The 15,456-nt window shown below is 40.8% G+C and overlaps 1 protein-coding gene across 3 annotated transcripts in view; it reads left to right on the top strand.

Moving 5' to 3' along the window:
- LOC143511900 (MORC family CW-type zinc finger protein 3-like) overlaps positions 1–15,456 on the top strand; it is a 29,421-nt gene that overhangs the window by 6,119 nt on the left and 7,846 nt on the right. For all 3 annotated transcript variants that reach the window (XM_077001626.1, XM_077001624.1, XM_077001627.1), the window contains exons 2-4: positions 10,534–10,606; positions 12,815–12,947; positions 13,256–13,479. In XM_077001626.1, coding sequence (XP_076857741.1) covers positions 10,534–10,606; positions 12,815–12,947; positions 13,256–13,479 — 430 coding nt within the window. The remainder of the gene's footprint in view (positions 1–10,533; positions 10,607–12,814; positions 12,948–13,255; positions 13,480–15,456) is intronic.

The raw sequence follows: 15,456 nt of genomic DNA, 5'->3' as shown, positions 1-15,456 counted from the left end.
CTGGAATTAGTGCAAAAGAATTTAATTTATTTAACACTCAAAACAACCTCCTCCTCCTCCTTCAATTTCACTGTCCAGTACAAAAACATTGGATTGATTCACATAACAGTATTTGACAGCATTCAAAACTTCTCTCCTGCTTGTTCTGTTCATTATATACAAAAAAGGAGATTGTTTAGTAAAGCAAGTGTTATAGAAGCTTATCACCATTTCTAATCAAATTGGAAACATGATACTCAAAAATGCACTACTGAGCTCAAAATGTATACTTAAATCTACTTATTTAAATTAGCTGTTGCCTTTTATCCTTTTAAAAATGAAAAATGCTAACCATGCAAGATTAACCTATTCACACTCATGCTGAAGTTACACACTTCCTTTATTACAGCTGACACAAACATTTAATGTGAGAAATGAAATAATAGAATGCAAGTCAATAACCATTCTAAATAAAATTCTAAGTGTTTTAAAATATTACTGGTGTGATGGCTTAGATAAACGTTTTTATGGCAAAGTTGCATTTTCAAACAAATGCTCACATTAAAAAGCAGAAAGCATACCAATTACTACATTAGATGTGCGTTATGAAGCCCCATCTTTCCGTTTATGCCCCTCCAGCCAGAGTTGATCATTGTACATCTTGTGACTCTCCAGACAGACAGTGTCTTTCACATCCAAACCTTCCTGAAGTCCTAATGTAGTGATCTATAAATAAAAACAGAGTTAGATAAATAATAAGAAGAAAATCAAGCACAAGTAAATGACATGTTAACAACTGCTGGCAAAAATAAAGGAATCATTACACAAGGCTTTTCAACATTTTGGCTTTGTGAAGACATGACATTAAGCATCAGGATAGAAAACAATAACAAAAAACCTTAAAAATTTAAAATATAAACCAAAAATTATGAGAATTACTACATAGAGAATAATTTGTGTTTGCTTACCTTGTTATTTCTTCAAGAAACTGCAGAGTTGAGGTCCATCAATGGAAGTAGTCCCTCATCGAGGATTTGACCAGGGAAAGGAGAACAGGGAACATAATGTTGATGATAGCTCAACACACATTTGCAGACTAGTATTTTCTTTTAACATTTAAGCAACTGGTCATAAATTAAAAGAAAACAATGGTAACACCTATTTAAAATCAAATATCAAATTAAAAGAGATGACACTGTGTTTGGTAATAGCAGAATAAGCTTGCTGGCATAATAATACAGCTTAGCTAGATCAAGATTTATATTCATTATATGAATTAGCTACATTAGCTAGCTAAACCCCTTTGTGTCCTTTTGTTCTCACCCCCAGCAGCTCTTCCCTCTTGTAAATAAAACTTGTCTTTAAAGTGGCCACGATAACAGACTCCATGTCCATAGGACACGCTAAGTTATCACTAAACCAGCGATAAAAACAAACAAAGAGAGAAAAAGTAAAGAAAAGGGGCTAAAAACAGTACACAAAGGCTACTGGAGTAGGCTACCGCACGGCGCAGGAAGAGAAAGTTAGCTAGTTAGCTAGCCGTTAGCAAGCTAGTCTACGCTAGAGAACATAAAAATAATGACGCATAGAAAATGCATACAGACAAATTTAGCGAACGTAGCACTATTTTAAAGTACAGTTAACCAGTTGTAAAACTTAGCAAGCCTCCTTGTCAATGTTCTTTTGGGCATGGAGAGAAACTTAAGTCTTACCTTGTGCATGCACAAAATGTGTGTGTCGCCATTTTCCGTGTGGGCGGAAGTGCAGGTAGAGTGTTGGGTGATTGTCCTCTAGACATTCAGTGCGAACTTCAGCTAATCGACTCTCACCGCAGCATGTGCTGCCTTAATGTTTTGTCACGAGTACAGCAAATAAAACTAAAAGGTAAAGTCTGTGAACAAACTAAATTTAATTTAATTAAGTTGGCTTGACAAAGCATATGTGGTACCTTTAATTACCATAGTCTTTTTAAATCAAATATATTTGTATAGCACTTTTCAAAACACAAGTTGTCACAAAGCGCTTTACAGGATTTACAAGTTTTTTTTTTTGAGTTTTTTTATAATGTATTACGGCCCAGATCAGTACTGAGGCATGTGGGCCAAATAACAGTTTGCAACATATGGGCCACTTTTGGCTCACATGCAGTTTGCCAGTGCCAGTGAGCCGGTCATGCCACATTGTTGCCAGAAGTGGCCCACATCTGTTTTGGAACTTGTGGGCCTTATGATTTTTTTTGTATGTGGGCCACTTTTGGCTCACATGTAGGTAACACTGCCATATCTGTGCCAGAAGTGGGCCACATCTGTTTTGCAACTTGTGGGCCAGATGTGTGTTTTCAATATGTGGGCCACCTCTGGCTCACATGCGGTTTGCGAGTCCCGACAGTGAGCCACCAGTGCCATATCTCAGCCGGGAGTGGCCCACATCCGTCTGCTATCTGGGAAGGAAGCAGAGTACGAAGTGCTATTAGAAGAAGAAAAACAAATGGAAAAGATCCAACTTCTGACACGTGAGTTACACAGATTAAAGGCTGAAAAGGAGTTAAAGGCCGCAAGAGCTAGGCTCATAACTTATTATCAGGAGATAAAAAGTGAGAGCAGCTTTCATGTTGACTGTGGCAGAGCCGTCCAGAGGGCTTCCCCAGTTTCCGCTCCCATTCAAGTCTCCGACAGTAACATAGCGTCTAAGTCGCTTCCACAATCAGACATTCTTTACTTAGCTCAAGCGTTACAGGACAGCGTTGCCATGAATAGACTGCCAATACCAGAGCCCTCCATGTTCACCGGTGACCCAATACAGTTCATTGAGCGGAAAGCTTCATTTACAGTACTTGTTGATAAAAGGAATATTTCAGACAAGCGCAGACAAGCTCCACTACTTGAAGAAATATGTAGGAGGTTCAGCTCGACGAATGCTTGATGGCATCTTCTACAGAAATGACAGTGCCGCATATGATGATGCTTGGGACCGCCTCAACCAAAGGTATGGTCACCCATTTGTTGTACAGAAAGCCTTCAGAGAGAAACTTTCAAAATGGCCAAAAATACAAACAAATGACTCTACAGAATTCAGAGCATTTGCTGATCTAATTCAAACATGTCATGAAGCTATGCCCCACATATAAGGCTTAAACATTCTCAACGATTGTGAAGAAAATCAAAAACTCGTTAAAAAATTACCAACTTGGGCAGCAGCGAGGTGGAATCGTCAAGCTACTCAGAGCATGAAAGAAAAGGGAAAGTTTCCAGATCTACAAGACTTTGCTGAGTTTCTGTCCTCTGAAGCAGAGATCTTGTGCAATCCAATCACATCATTTCAGGCTCTCCAATCTACCGACTCCACCAAAACCACTAGTAAAAGTCACCAAAAGGAAAAAAGGCTCACATCCAGTGTTCTCCAAACGCAGGTAGTAACAGAGACAGAAACCATTAAACCAAGGTCACGCGTTACACTGCCATGCTCGCTCTGTCAAGACAGCGGACACAAACTTCACAGTTGTCCCCAGTTCAAAGACAAACCTCTTGTAGAAAGAAGGAAATACATAAAAGACAGCAGGCTTTGTTACGGCTGCCTCAAACCCGTCAGATAGACGCAGAACAGGCTGCAACTACCCTGTCTCTCAACGCAGAAACCAGTGAACAATGTGCAAACACGTCCATGATCGTACCTGTATGGGTTTCTTCAGAAAAACAACCAGGTAAAGAAAGGCTTGTTTATGCACTCTTAGACACCCAAAGTGACACAGTATTTGTCGACCAAGATGTGTCTAACAATCTTAAGGCTAAGTCTACTCCAATAAAGTTAAGACTCACTACAATGCTGGGTAAGGATACTGTTATGTCAAGTGAACGTGTATCAGGTCTTAAGGTGAGAGGCTACAACTTCTCAGAAACGATTGAACTCCCTCCTGCTTACACTAAAGACTGTATACCTGTTAATCGCGCCCACATTCCTTCCTGTGAAACGGCAAGGCGATGGAATCACCTTAGAGCAATAGTGAATGAGATTCCTCCACAGCTAGAGTGTGAAGTTGGGCTTTTAATTGGGTACAATTGCTCCAAGGCATTAGCTCCACAACAAGTAATTTTAGGAGGAGAGAACGAACCCTATGCAGTCCGCACAGCGCTGGGCTGGAGCATTGTAGGTCCCACATCATCCCACAATGACGCCTTTAGCATGTCTGCTGTGTGTCACAGAGTCACGACCAAGGAGCTCCCTTTAATGACTCCAGCTGACGCGATCAAGGTTCTCGAGCATGACTTTAAGAATGACAACAAGGATAACATATCAGTCTCCCAAGATGACATTCTCTTTCTGAATACACTTAAAGAAGGCATTTACAAAAACAATGAAGGACATTATGAAATGCCACTTCCATTTAAAGAGAGACCCTCCTTACCAGATAATAAGCAAATGGCAACTGTACGACTTCAAAGCCTCAAAAACAAACTGTTGAAAACCCAAAAGTACAAGGAGCAATATGTCAAGTTCATGAGTGAAGTCATAGAGAAGGGTGAGGCTGAGGAAGTGCACAGTGAAGGAAAGGAAGGAGAAAGATGGTACATTCCCCACTACGGGATATATCATCCTCAAAAGCCAGACAAACTCAGAGTGGTTTTCGACGCCTCAGCAAAATACAAAGGCAACAGTCTCAATGATCATTTGCTGTCAGGGCCCGATTTGTTGAACAATCTGAATGGCGTTCTACTCAGATTCAGAAGGCATCAAGTTGCTTTGTTATGTGACATTGAAAAAATGTTCCACCAATTTTATGTGTATGAAGCTGATAGAGACTATTTAAGATTCTTATGGTGGAAGGATGGCAACCTGAATACTGAGCCTCAGGAGTTTCGAATGAAGGTTCACCTGTTCGGCACAACATCCTCACCAGCGTGTGCAAATTATGGATTAAAGCATCTGGCGAAAGAAAATGAGCTACAGTTTCCCCTTGCATCCCAGTTCATAATGAAAGATTTCTATGTGGACGATGGTGTAACAAGCACTGCAAGCATCGAGGAAGCTATTCAGCTCGCTCAGGAGGCCCAGGCTCTCTGTGCATTAGGTGGCCTCAGACTGCACAAGTTTGTAAGTAATAACAAAACAGTGTTAGAAAGCATTCCACAATCAGAACGCGCCTCTCCACAGCAATCATGCGACCTAGCACTTAATGACTCAAAGTTTGAAAGAGCACTAGGCATTCGCTGGCACATAGACTCAGACACACTTAGGTTTGGCTTTCTCCCCAATGACCAACCTGCTACAAGAAGGGGCATCCAATCAATGGTTGCATCTCTCTATGACCCATTAGGATTCATCTCCCCCTTTTACTCACAGGTAAACGAGTGCTTCAAGAGACATGCAAACATGGCACAAGTTGGGATGATCCTCTTCCCAGTGAACTACGGCCAGCATGGGAAAAATGGAAAGAAGATTTTAAAAACTTGGAGAAAATCACAATACCACGCTGTTATGTACCTAAAGACTTTGGCAAAATAGTGAAAACAGAATTGCATAATTTTTCTGATGCAAGCTTGTACGGTTATGGTCAATGTTCTTATTTAAGACATATAAGCAAAGATGAGCAAGTGCATTGTACTTTAGTTACAGCTAAAGCCAGAGTTGCTCCTATCAAGGTAGTAACAATACCTAGACTCGAACTGACAGCTGCTGCTGTCTCCATCACTGTAAGCCTCATGTTAAAGGATGAATTAGGATTGACGGAGATAGACGAGTACTTTTGGACAGACTCTAAGGTGGTTTTAGGCTACATTAATAACGAAGCACGTCGTTTTCACACATTTATTTCCAATAGAGTTCAGAAGATAAGGCTCAACAGCTCCCCCCAGCAGTGGAGATATGTTTCCTCTGAGCAAAATCCAGCGGATATGGCCTCCAGAGGTTTAAGTGCAAGTGAACTTATGACATCAAACTGGTTCCAAGGGCCACAGTTTTTATGGAACAAAGAAATTCCCACAGCTACAGAGATTGACATGGATGTGCCACTTGGAGATCCAGAGGTTAAAAAGGTACATGCACTAAACTCACTTAAAACGGAGCAGAAAGGTTTGTCAGACAAGTTGACAAAATTTTCCTCATGGTACAAGGCCACTCAAGCCATAGCTCGACTGATCCGCCGTGTTAAGGGAGATAAAACAACATAGCATATCACAAGAAAGACAAAATGCACAATGTGTTGTTATAAAGGACGTACAAGCAAATGAATATGCAGAGGAGATAAGACTGCTTAAACAGGGAAAGGCACTTCCTATCAAAAGTAAACTGCTTCAAATGGACACGTTTCTTGATAGTGATGGACTCCTTAAGGTGGGAGGAAGGCTCCGAAATGCTTCATTCTCCTCCACACTGAAGCATCCAGTATTAGTTCCCAAGGACCATCACATTACTCAACTAATTGTCGCTCACCGTCACAGCAAGGTACAACACCAAGGGAGAGGACTGACAATTAATGAGATTAGGTCAAACGGAATTTGGATTCCATGCATCAACAAAGCCGTGGCAAAATTTATACACCAATGTGTAAAATGTCGCAGGCTCAGAAGAGACACAGAGAAACAAAAAATGTCGGATCTCCCAAAACAGCGCCTAGATCCATCTCCACCGTTAACCTTTTGTGGAATGGACTGTTTTGGTCCTTTTACAACCAAACAAGGTCGCAAAGTACATAAACGTTATGGACTTCTGTTTACTTGCCTTTGTTGCAGGGCAATTCATATAGAAATGTTGGATGACATGACTACGGATGCCTTTATCAACGCTCTCCGCTGTTTTATAGCCATAAGAGGAGCAGTCAGTGAAATAAAGTGCGATCAAGGAAGCAACTTCGTCGGAGCTAAAAACGAACTGCAGGAAGCTTTGAAACAAGTGGACACTAACCGCATTACCAGGTTTCTGGCTGAGAAACAGTGTGACTTCCAAATGCACACTCCTCATTCAAGCCATACAGGAGGTGTATGGGAAAGACAAATCAGGACGGTTCGAAACATTCTGCGTTCTACAGCTTCACTTTCATCAGACAGAATGGATGATGCATCATTAAGAACATTCTTTTATGAAGCGATGGCAATTGTGAACAGCAGGCCTCTCACAGTAGACAACCTCAGTGACCCGAACAGCCTCGAGCCATTGACACCGAACCACCTACTTACTATGAAGTCAAAGGCAGCCTTGCCCCCTCCAGGGAACTTCATTAAGGAGGACATTTATGCATGAAAAAGATGGCGGCAAGTGCAGTACCTAGCAGAACAATTTTGGTCCCGTTGGAAAAGGGAATATCTGTCTAACATTGCAACAAGGCAGAAATGGCACACTCCAAGAAGAAATTTGAAGGTAGGAGATGTCGTCATGGAAAAGATGGATGATTTACCTCGCAATGAATGGAGATTAGCTCGTGTAGTGGACACAGTGACCGACAAAGATGGACTTGTAAGGAAAGTAAAGATTCGCTTTGCAGAAAAGAAGTTGGAGAAAGGACAATGTTCTAGTAAACCTTCAATAGTGGAACACCCAGTGCAGAAACTGGTTTTGTTATTAGAGACTGTTTAATTGCATTCCACAGTTAAAGTTCATTCTTTATTACAAACTGTGTTTATTGAGTTAAGGCTACAGGTCATTTCTTCGTTAGGAAATCATTATTACTCTATTTGTTTGCCAGTTAAGCTATAATGATTTGGTGGGAGTGTAACTGACCTGATAATTCAGTATTTTCATATTGCAAGTTGGTTCATAAGCTTTTATTATTTTGTTGCAGCGCTATGCTTTTATTTTGAAAGAAAGAAACGAAGAGGAGAAAAATAAACGCTCTATCAGTGTGTGAGTTCCGAGGCGTAGTTAGCAGGTACACTCCACGGTCAAGGTTGAAAAAACAGTGTAAAACGAGATTACTAAATAATTATTCATAACTTTAACGGATCTTTAGCACCTGGTTGATGAGGGAACAAGCTCTTACGATGTGTTTATGACTAAGGCATAATAATAAAATGTTATGTTGTGAACCATCCGTTCGAGAGACCACTTTTTCAACCGGGACGCTACACCCACTGAATGTCCAGATACTATTGATAATAAAACAAACACACATTTCCATGAGTCTTACCATCCTCTCACTATTGCAGCCAACTTTAAATTTCATGAATGGGATGGAGAGGTGAGCCTTTTAACTGGGGTCACATATTCTGACGGCCGCCATCAGAATATGTGACCCCACTGAATGTCCAGATACTATTGATAATAAAACAAACACATACTTCCAGGAGTCTTACCATCCTCTCACTATTGCAGCCAACTTTAAATTTCATGAATGGGACATTTACTCTCAACTGGGGTCACCAGTTCTGATGGTTGCCATTAGAATACGTGACCCCACTGGTACTATTCTTTAAATAAACCCACATCTTTCCTGGTGACCTACTATCCCTTCACAGCACGCCTTTCGCTCTTGGCCACGCCTCTTTCCCGGCCCCCACACAGAGGGTAAAACCGGAGCAAAGAAAAGAGAGAAGCGCAAAAAAAAATTATGAACGTAAAATGCGAGACTCAAAGAAAAGCAGTGACGTGCAAACAAAAGAAAGAAACGCAAAAGGGAGAAAGTATTGCAAAAAAAAGCAGCAACATAAAATGTGAAATGCAAAGAAAAGAAAGAAATGCAAAAGAGGGAAAGTATTGCAGAAACAAATTAGGAACGTAAAATGCAAAATGCTAATCTTATATTTGCGATATTATTTTTTCGTCACCATTAAAGACCCTAATTTGACTCCATACAGCCACAAAGTCGCCAGGTTTGCTTCATGAAAAATTCATTTTTAGGAACGTAAAGTGTTACCTGAGCGGAGCTCGGAGCGGTCGTTTTATGCATGGTCCTAGCGCTAGATTCGTTGCTATTTAGATATTTCTTTTTAACTATTAAAACTGCAGAGGACCAAAACTGACTTTTGAAAATTACGTCTGTGAGGTTAAATGTACTAAATATTGGCTTACATTTCAAATATCATGTTTAGCTGAATAAACATGTTATCAACCCCTTTTAATGTACAGTATGTAGGCTTACAAATTCATGTTTAATTGAATAAACCGTTGAACACGAGTAGCCTACATTTTATTGAGCATGTTTTTTTTCTTCAAGTATCAAAGTAGAACAGCTTCCTCAAGCAGTCATTGATGCATTTTGGAAACAGGAGATGAGCCCCTGGTCTAATTCACCCTCTGTATTAAGAAACCCTATCTCAAAAACTGACTTTTAATCATTACTTGGGTAGCACGCATATGAGCCATTTTAATATAGATTAATCTAGATTAATTTCAAGATTTTACTGAGATTAATCTAGATTAAAAAAATTAATCTATGCCCACCCCTAGTTTTAATATATTAAAATAGTTGTTTTTCCCTTTCCCCACTGCTGTTTGTCATGATCCTTTAATCTGGCCCCTCATCGAAAACACAGCCTGGTTAGTGGCCCCCAGGTAATTTGAGTTTGAGACCCCTGCTTTAGATGTTGCTATGGCTTCAGTTGTCCACCAGCTGTCACCGTCACTGAAGCCTTGAAGCTTTGAAGCTTTTTCGGCACAGTTGTTAGGAAAGCCTCGGTGCTTCATGAGGCTTCACTTGCCCATCACTAGTTGGCTAGCAAGCTGCTGGCTCATTTTACTTTGCTAGTAGTATCTAGCAGTGTTACAGGAGTTGGGAGTTTTTAACTATACAAGTAGCAGAAGCCCGTGGGTCTGAATACACTACATGCATTGTGAAAAATACATTTCTCATATCTCATACATTTTACATATCCGTCTTCTTTGCTCTATTGCATTGGGCATCTTGTCCGTTTGGTCTGTGGCCTTTTTATGTTGGAGAAATCAAGGAGAGTGCATCAGCCACTACTATCACCAGACACGTCTGGTGGTGGTGGTACAGTTTGGACAGATGTGTGTAGTCAATACAGAACTGCCCTACACTTTGACCAACCCATACTACTCGAATGGCATCATTATCCAGTCATTGTGCCACTGCATGAACAACACAGGCCAAATTTCAGACAATTTATTTATAATAAGTCGACTTGTGAACAGTCTGAGATGATGTTGTCAAGTTGTAATTGATGCTCAAGGGCAAATGACAAGTTATTGAGATAATGACATTTTTTGTTGGTGTTAACCCACCACCTGTTGGGTTATGTTTCAGTAAATTGTTTGAGATGAGGAAATCTAAGTGTCTAATAAAGTCTATAAATAATAAAGTATATAAAGTCTAATCCTTTATGGTAGCCAGGTTTTTATTATTTGGGCATGGTAATCAAAATGTAAAATTTAAATTTCAGTGTGGGTTTGAGTAATTTGCATACTCTGTGCATGAATGTATTCGGTCTGCCTTTTTAAAAGAAGGACATTCCTTTAAAGGCTGTGACATTGTTACAGATTTTATATAGTGATAATTATTGCAATTGAGCAATATAGGAAAATATATTGCAATAACATTTTTGGTCATATTGCCCAGCTCTGTGTTAAAGTATTTTTCCTAATGCTACTGATCTTCTCCCCTTGAAGCTTAATCCAATCTACCTGCATTCAAACTCCACCAGCCATACTTGGCCCTTCAGTGCTATTGCTGGGCTGATTGGTGAGTCACTGCTAATTCTACTTGTTCTGCTGATTACATGGCTTTATTTATATGATACTGCATTGCTACACTAATACTGACCTACATAGTGAACATTATGAAATATTAATTAGCTTTTTTAGATATTGCTACTTTGCCAATATTCTAAAGCTTATATAAGCTATACAGCATCACATCTAGCTAAGGTCTTGCAGTTGAAATCAGTCGAAATGTGAAATACCGTATTTTCCAGACTATAAGCCGCTACTTTTTTCCCCACGATTTGAACGATGCGGCTTTTCTGTAGATTTTTCACCTGTCGGGACTGAGCAGAAAGTGAATCAGGTGGTAGGTCAAAGTTGTAAAGAAGAAAGTGCTCAATTTCATTTAGCACATGGAAGCAGTAGGTACGACAGAGAAATTTTTTCAAACCAACATGTGTTGTACCAAATTCTGAGTCCCCTCGTTTGCACACGCATAAAGACGCTACAGATGATATTCGGGAGTTACAATGATTATAACTTAGTTCATTGAGCACTCTAGTTTTGTTCTAACTAGATTTTTAGATATAATACTGCTGTAATACTGCGAAGTCGTGGTCAGAGGTGAACTTCTGCATAGCCAGTGTGTATTTTATTTAATATAATTAACACCCTTGAGCCAGTGTGGCTTTGGACATAGATAATGCCGTGTCGTTTGCTGTGATGGATAATTAAAGTCTAGCTCTTATTTATTCATAGAAACGTAAACCGACAATATAATCTATAGCGTTTTTATGCGCGGATAAACGAGGGGAGTCGGAATTTGACACAACACCGGCTGAAAGCTAAAATGCTACACATGAAATGCTACAGGCTACCGTTCAAAAACTGATAAGTTCAGTTAAATGTACAGTGAGTCCCCACTTAACGACGGGGTTAGAGACTGAAAAGTCCATCTTAAAGCATTTTTCGTCATTACGCGTGTCCGTAGATTTAGATACACTTTGATACAGTATAGAAATGTCATAAATACAGTATAGAAAAAACGAACAATGTTCTCGTGCGTACGTACAGCGTGAGAAAGAGCGATCGCGATGCCGTGATGGGCTGCGGTGGAGGCTGCGCTACCTCAGCTTATCGTACACAACACTCCACTGTGCTGCCACTGCTCCTCTGTGCATCGTGCGAAATTTTAAAAAGTCGGTCGTAACTCCGGTCCGTCGTTAACCAGACCCGTCATTAGGCGGGGACTCACTGTATTCAGTTCAGTAGATATATGTGGCTTATAGCCCGGTGCGGCTATGGATGTGGCATTTCCAGTATTGTCCCTGACATCCTAAGACTCTAGTTTAACGGTATTCTTATGCTCAGGCCTTGTAGGCCATCGTAAGGATTTCTTCAGTGGAGACAGCTGAGCACTATTTTAAGTCACTCTGGATAAGAACATTTTAAATTGCTGTAAAAATAAATGTAATGTAAAAGTTTGTGTTTTCTATGCTTGGTACCTGCAGCAATGCTAAAGGTCACATTTAATATGGTTTACTCAATGTGCATGTGTCACATGTTCAAACGGCTCTGTTCAGCCAGTGCTAGCCCCAAGTAGTGAAGTTACCATGGCAACATAAGCTTGGCCCATCCTAATTTAAATGGCACTTTAGCCTTGGAACAGGTATGTATATGTGAATACGAGTCCAGAGAAGGGAGGACACAGTCTTTATGTAGTAAATGGGAACAATGACCTTTCACCTCTGCTGAACTCTTGGTCAACAATGATCAATTATGTAGGCTTTGATCAGCTTGCCTCAACAGAATAGTGTGCTGTGAGTGATTTATTCTCCCCCCAGAACAGGGTAGTAGTTGTGCCTTGGCATGGATTGTAACTGGTTACTGCAGCACCAGATGCAGTACTATGCATGTGTGCTGCACTATGTGCACTAAATCTAAGATGACTACAAAGCTGTTGGCACTTCATATTCAGCTCCCTGCCACTATTTTTGAAGATTTTACCACCATATACCATTTAGGTATATGACTAAATGTTTACCAGTTTCAGGAAGAAGAAGTTTCATTAAGCATGTAAACTGCATCTTCAGAATATGCAGGATATATTTTGGGCCAAGGTCGTCATTTCACATATGTGTTTTATAGCTGCTTTTGATCTCAAACACTCCAGGAATATCATCAAGCATGAAGCTTTGCTGTGTCACATTGGATAATATGAGAAGTGCTTTGCTGTTTCTGTCCTCAGACAATGCTTATGATCCAGATGTCAATGCCAAGCAGTTCTGGATTGATAAAACAGTGATCAAAGGCCATGACTGCCTCACCTTCATGGATAATGGAGCAGGCATGGATTATGACAAGATGTACAAAATGCTCAGGTAGGGGACTTGTCAGTGATCTAGTTAGTCTGACGCTCCATTTTATTCATGTTTTGCTAACCAGACTTTATGTATGGCAGCATTATAAAATGAACGCTGATATAAAATTTGCGATAATTTGTGTGTCTTAGTGCCTTTTAACAAGCCATTTATTCAGACATTTTAAAAACCTTGTGTTCTCCTTTCAGTTCCTCACTAATTTCTGCCTGCTTTCAACATCTCTCCTACATTGGTCCTCTGTAATGCCTTCTTGTCTAATGATCCTAAGACTCTTATCAACCGAGGCTCTTTCACTGTCTTTCACTCAGTTTTGGCTTCAGCAATAAGCCGACGGTGAACGGCCACGTCCCTGTGGGCATGTATGGTAACGGTTTTAAGTCTGGCTCCATGCGTCTGGGGAAGGATGCCATCGTGTTCTCGAAGAAAGCAGACACTATGTGTGTAGGACTACTGTCGCAGACGTACCTGAAGCAGATAAATGCGCAGCACATTGCAGTGCCTATAGCCATGTTCAGATGCACTGGGCAGACCAATATCCTTATCGAAATGGAGTGAGATCCATGGAGTGTGTGGGTGAGCAGAACTAAAGAGAACAGGAAATCAGTAGAACAGGGATCTGAGGCAGTGTAGTCCAAATGTATTCCAATAGCCCTTTTCCACCAATGAGAAACCTGATTTGGAACACTGTTCACATTTCCACCAAAACAAATCCCGAAGCCCTAAAATTTTGTTCCCAACTGGAACTGAATAATAATAGGTTCTTCAGCGAGAATCCACAATGACATGCAGAGGCGTATCAAGCTATAGAGAGTTACTGCACAGTGTTGTGCTTGATGACGTGCTGGGTAGTGCTGAATTCAGTTACAGCAATGCTGCATATCTGTCCACACTGGCCAGTGATGTTAGGTTAATTACATTAAACTTGGCCTACTTCTTCGAACTTTAGCAAAGAAAATTGATTTGATCAGGTGGTCTCTCAATGCAATTGGCATTATTTTTTCCACGTGGAGTCATGGTGTGGGAGAACCCACATGTCTGGACGGACCGTCCTCATCTGGATATGTGTTTGGCTCAGGGGGGATGTGGCGTAGTTTGTGTCTTGCGCCTCTCTCCCTAGAAGATGTTGGGGACGTGTTCTTCTTATTTGGAACTTTGATCACTGGGGTTCTGCTGATTGGATCTGCTGATAGGCACCATGCCCTGGTGTATCAGGAAATTAAAAGAGTGTGGTCAGTTATCGAACGCCCACGAAAATTGCCCAATTTGATTGACGTGGTGGGTAGAGCTGTTGGAACTGTTGGAACACAGACTGTGACTTTTAAAAAGCTGGATTTGATCATGGATGGAATCAATGCTCTACGCATGAAGTTGGATCTGTTGGGAGACCGCTGCCTTAAAAAGGAGTTAGTGTGCTCAAATTCCCAAGGACGAGCTCCTTGCTAAATTCTTCATTCTTCTTATCTGCATTGGCGCCCAAACAAATTTCTCCCAGAAGGTCGTCGTCTTGGTTACCTGCTCCTACCCCCACACAGAGACTGTCAGAGATGGCTCTCGCCTTCCACCGCAAACTTTGACAAAAAAACTCTGTGCCAGGCCTCTACCCCCCCCCCCCCCCCCCGGGGACTTTTTGCATGCACACAGACTGTTGTCCTGTTCGCGAGAATAATCTGTGGTCATATTTTTTTTGTCTCCTCCTAATGTTTATCTCTCTATGTTTCTCCCTAATCTGTACGGCAGCTCCCGAAGTGTGGCCACTCTAGGTTCTTGGTGCTTTACACTGGGGTCCTGGGGAAACTGAATTTCCCATTTGTGGGATCAACAAAGGTTATCAATACGTCACCGCCATGTAAAATAAGTTCCTGTACTCGCAGAAGATAGTTCTTGTCAATTCAGCTCAGCATGGAGCGTGTATTTACTTCATCCCTGTCGTCACTGCCGAGACTGAATTTTGAAGATGTTTCCAGGATTGTTGGAGAACATTCAACAATGAAGGGTTCCAAGTTGAGTAGAGGCTACAAATTGTTTGTTGAAGAATTCATTCACTCATACCAGGGTAAGGTGACACCAGCTAGCATTAGCTAGGTAACTAACTATTATTTAATGTATAGCTAGTTCCATTAGTCATCCTACAGAGTGGTAAAACAGTCTATATTATTATGATATATTATAATTAGAGGTGTGCCAAAAAATCGATTCATATATCAAAAATCGATTCTCATTTACTACGATTCAGAATCGATTTTAAATGTCCCAAAATCGATTCTAAGTCGCGTTACGTAATTACAAAATTACGCGAGACTTTACCAGCAGGTTCTGGGACACACTCGTGTGCGGAAAGGTTTCAAAACAGATGGAGGAAAGAGATATTCAACCTGTTCCGTCTTCATTTAAGGCAAAAATATGGGTTCATTTTGGTATTTACGAATGCCAGGGAAGACCGAACTTGACACAATGTAGCTCTTGTGCAAGGCGTGTGTAACGCGGTGAGCACGGGAACGTACACACAGCG

This window comes from Brachyhypopomus gauderio, chromosome 4, assembly GCF_052324685.1.
Source record: "Brachyhypopomus gauderio isolate BG-103 chromosome 4, BGAUD_0.2, whole genome shotgun sequence".
NCBI classification, from domain to species: domain Eukaryota; kingdom Metazoa; phylum Chordata; class Actinopteri; order Gymnotiformes; family Hypopomidae; genus Brachyhypopomus; species Brachyhypopomus gauderio.
Note: the sequence above shows the minus strand (reverse complement) of the source record. Positions and strands in the feature narration are given on the sequence as shown.